The sequence below is a fragment of the Merops nubicus genome, unplaced genomic scaffold (assembly GCF_000691845.1).
Source record: "Merops nubicus isolate BGI_N331 unplaced genomic scaffold, ASM69184v1 scaffold31451, whole genome shotgun sequence".
Classification (NCBI taxonomy): Eukaryota; Metazoa; Chordata; class Aves; order Coraciiformes; family Meropidae; genus Merops; species Merops nubicus.
In genome coordinates this window covers 1-4,149 of record NW_008588137.1, presented here as the reverse complement: position 1 = coordinate 4,149, position 4,149 = coordinate 1, and the positions used below count along the sequence as shown (strand labels likewise).

The 4,149-nt window shown below is 55.0% G+C and overlaps 1 protein-coding gene across 1 annotated transcript; it reads right to left on the bottom strand.

The window, feature by feature from the left end:
* Window positions 1-2,106: 2,106 nt before the first annotated feature.
* On the bottom strand, window positions 2,107-4,145 carry LOC103781463 (FERM domain-containing protein 6-like; the record flags this gene model as incomplete). The annotated part of the gene is made up of 4 exons (XM_008949183.1): window positions 2,107-2,391; window positions 2,520-2,611; window positions 3,779-3,904; window positions 3,983-4,145. Coding segments are annotated over 4 exons (666 nt in total), but the record flags the coding sequence as incomplete, so codon positions are not given.
* Window positions 4,146-4,149: the final 4 nt, after the last annotated feature.

Sequence of the window (4,149 nt, the reverse complement as noted above, 5' to 3'; positions counted from 1 at the left end):
CCGGGGGGCCCCCTGCCATTGCCCCAGCCCCACTGGTTTGGGTTTGGCTAAGGGGGGCAAGAAATTTGGAGGTCTAATGGCCCCCCTGCTGCTTTCTGAATAGCGTCGAGTGTTTCTTTACACAGTTTATTTACCCTTTGGCTCCCTCCTCCTACGTGTTTTGGCAGAACAGTGGGTGAGGGTGCCAGGGAGGGCACTCCAGACTCACTGGCAGAGGGGGTGCCAGCAGGACCCCACCAGCTGGGTGCTGCTGCCCTGCTGTGACTGGACAGGGGGGGGGAAAAATGAGGCTGGGGATGAACTGGGGGATTTTCCTGCTTGGCACAGCCCGTGGGGGTCCAGCAGGTCAGACCCACGTTGCTGGTGCAAACCTGCTGCTGGCAAAGCTCAGCATCCCAGCCCGGGAGGTGGGCCCCACAAGAGAGACTTTTGGGGTCTTGATGCTGTCCCCCCCAAAGCCAGAGCAGGACACAGAGCCCCGAGCCCCCCAGCAGCATCCTTCCAGCTGCCCTGGGTGGCTCTGGGGAGATACAGAGAGGATTTCAGGGCCAGCATCGTGCCAGTCTTTGGCTACCTACAGTATTTTCCCATCATACCCAACATTGCTGGGCAAGATCAAGCCCTGGGGTGGGGACACCCCACCCCATCCTCATCCTTATCCTCATCCTCTCCTCTACCAGCTCCCACATCACAACAACACCGAGGTTTTTTTTTTACACCATCCTTTTCTTTTTGGTACCAGTTCCCCTTTCTCACCTCCCTCCCTTACCATTTCTTATAAAAATAAGATTGTGCTTATTTATAAAATAATAATTCTTTTTTTTTTTTTCTTTTAAGAAAAGTCTCCAGTTAAAAAACAGGTGGTATATCAAAATATGGTGAAACTTTGGCCATCAACCACTAAACTCTAATTAAAAATCCCAACTACAAAGGCCTTGTGCTGTGATTGTTAGCTGCTGGAAAGCTTCACCCTCCAGCACCAGTGGTCAGGATGAGACCCTGTCCTTAGGACACACTCAGAAGCCACCCTGTTTTTTTTTTTCCACCACATCCCCATCATCCTTTAGCAGAATTATTCAACCTCTAAGAGCTTTAGAGATGCAGGAGAAGCCTTGGGATAAACACCACAGGGACCACGCCGGGAAGAGCCACGCTCACGAGGTGGTCACAGGAGTTTTCTTCTCCAGAGGAGAGTCTTAGTGCTTTGAAAACAAGATGTTCCCATGGTTCATCAAAGGAGAGAGGCAGATCCTTGGTGGGGAAAGGGATTTGAGAGCAGAAGTAAAATGCAAACGGGTCTGTAAGATCCAGACATATATAAACATACATACCTTGATATATTTATATATGGAACCTTTATATATTCAAAGTTTGGGATGTTATTGCCACGTCCTTAGAGATGACCTGTTCTTTTCCATTCTCTTTCATTTTTCTCTTGGGAGGGGTGGTTTGTTGGGTTTTTTTGTTGTTGTTGTTTTTTGATTTGGGTTTTTTCCCTAAAAAAGCTCCAAGAGCTCCCAGCTGCCTCGCTGGGACCGCTCCAGGCTGACCTCCAGCACATGTCTTTTGGAAGAACAATGTGGGTTGATGCTCTGCTGCCGGCTGTTCCTTCCTCCAAGGGACATCCCAGAGGTCCCCAGTTGGTCTTTGCTGGATTCTCCCTCCCCATACTGGCCTTTAGGGTATTTACATTTCTTTGGCTTGACTGGAACACGACAGTCTGGGAGGGTTTCTCCAGCGCTGGTTGCCACCAAGGCACCGCCGGAGCCACCGGCAGTGCTGAGGGTGGGGGCAAGGAGGAGAAGAAGCCACCTTGCCACGAGGCAACGAGGAAACACCAGCTGGCTTCCACTACCTCAGAGGAGTTTGGCTTCTCCAAGCCAAAATAAGACAACTTGTGTTTGGCACGGACTCCTCTGGAGGAGAAAGGCTGGACCACCAGTGGGACTCATGCCGGTGATGGGGGTTCTCCAGCCCGTGGTTTCCATAGCCTCAGTGTCCAGGGAGCAAGGTGGGGTGGGGGGAAAGGCAGCACTGAAGGTGAGGAGCCCCAGCTTCCCCCACGCCCCCCCGAGGACGGGCAGCTGGTCCTGCCCCCCGTGACCCTCAGACGACGAATTCGGGGACTTCATCGTGGGTGAGATCCAACGAGAAGTATTTGCTGGTTCTTTTGACGGGGAAGGTCTCCTGGATGTTGATGCACTGCTGGGCCAAGCAGCCGTTGCAGTAGAGCCCTTCCTCCTCCAGCCCGTGGGCACAGCCGAAGGTGTAGCTCTGGGCTGTGTCCTGGCAGAGGTTGGCCAACTGCAAGAAGTCCTTCTGGTAGAGCCGAATGTCATCCAGGCTCAGGCTGTGCCGGTCCGTCGACGTCTTCGGCTTCCTGCACGTCGTCTGGGTGGAGCAAAGAGGAGGCTCAGGACCCACCAGGGAGCCAGAGGAAGCCAAAGCCCTGGTGCCAGAAGGGCTCTGGGTCTCACCAAGGCTTTGGGACCCACCACGGCTCCACCAGCCCCACGTACCTGGGGTAGGGAGTCGGTGCTCTGCCCCCGCAGCTTCACCACCGTCTCCGAGGAGCTGGAGGTGGAGGAGCTGATCTCTTTTACGATAAGCCCTATGTGGAGAGAGGAAGAGGAGGGTGCAGAGGTGATTTGGAGGCTTCCCAGCTCTTTTGGGATCTGTGCCTGCTGCCCTGGGGGGGTTTGCTCTTGCTTTGGGGTGAAGGCACCCTCAGCTCAATGGGATGCCTTCACTCCAATGGCTCTGCTAGCAACCAGCTTTACCTACAAAGCATCCCAAATTCGCACCAAAATGGCATCCAAAGCCCTCCCCAGGGAGCCTGGCACTCTGGAGACCTCCCAGTAGCTCCCAGCATGGAGCTAGAAGTGCAGGTGGCTCTCTGGGCACAGGCAGAGGTCTGGAGAAGCCAGGCTCACACGTGTGATAACAGCACCCGTGCTCATGGGAACAAGAGAGGGGTTGTCATGAAGACAAGAGCAGGGGCCAGCAACTGAGAACATCACCCGGGTTGCATCCATGGCCCACAGGCAGCTCCTGCCATTGTCCCCTGGTATCTCCAAAAACCAAGGTACCCACTCCAGGTTTGCACCAGTAAACATGGGTCTGACCTGCCAGAACCACACGGGCTGGTACGAGCAGGACAATCTCCAAATGCCAGGTTTGTGCCCAGGCACACACCTCCATGGCACGGGGTGGCTCCCCAGAGCATCAGCCCTGCTCCAAGTACAACCTGCATCTTTCCTGGGCAACTCTTTCTTTTCTAGCTTCACCAAGTTTATCCTATCTCTCCTTCAACCCACTGGGCAGAGAGTGTTTCTGTTTCCCACATGGACACCTCAGGCTCATTTTGCTCTGTTGAACACCAAAGGTGGCTTGCATTGAGGAATCACAGAATGGTTTGGGTGGGAAGGGACCTTAAAGATCATCTAGTTCCAACCCCCTGCCATGGGCAGGGACACCTCCCCCTAGAGCAGGTTGCTCAAAGCCCCATCCAACCTGACCTTGAACACATCCAGTGATGTGTCATCCACAGCTTCCCGGGGCAACCTGGGCCAGGATCTCACCACCCTCACAGTGAAGAGCTTCTTCCTAATTTCTAACCTAAGTCTCTCCTCTTCCAGTTTAACCCCATCACCCCTTGTCCTACCACTACAAGCCCTGCTAAAAAGCCCCTCCTGAGCTTTCCTGCTCCTTCCCCCCAGTACCCCCAAGTCCTCCTCCTCGGGGCAGGAACTGGCAAGAAGAAGAACCACCACCTTACCCGAGTGCCCGTTGAACTTGCGTGACAGCAGCATGTCCTCTGTGATGTAGACGCACATGTCGGGGCTCACCTCCATCTCACCAGCCTGCTCCAGCTCCCGAGGGTCATCCACCAGCATCTCGATTTCTGCAGGCCAGGAGGAGAGGGGGTTGAAGAAGATGCACCCTCCAAGCCCCGATCACCCGGAGCTGGAAAATGCCCAGCCTGGCCGGTTCCTCACCATCATCCTTTGCCGCTCCTTGCCGCCGCTCTCCACGCCGGAGGTGTGGGAGCTCCCGTGGCTGGTCATGGAACTGCAGGTCTTCAGCTTGCGGGGGGCTCCGGCGCCCTCCTCGGGTCCCAGCTCGCGGGGTTTGGGGTCGGTCTCGATG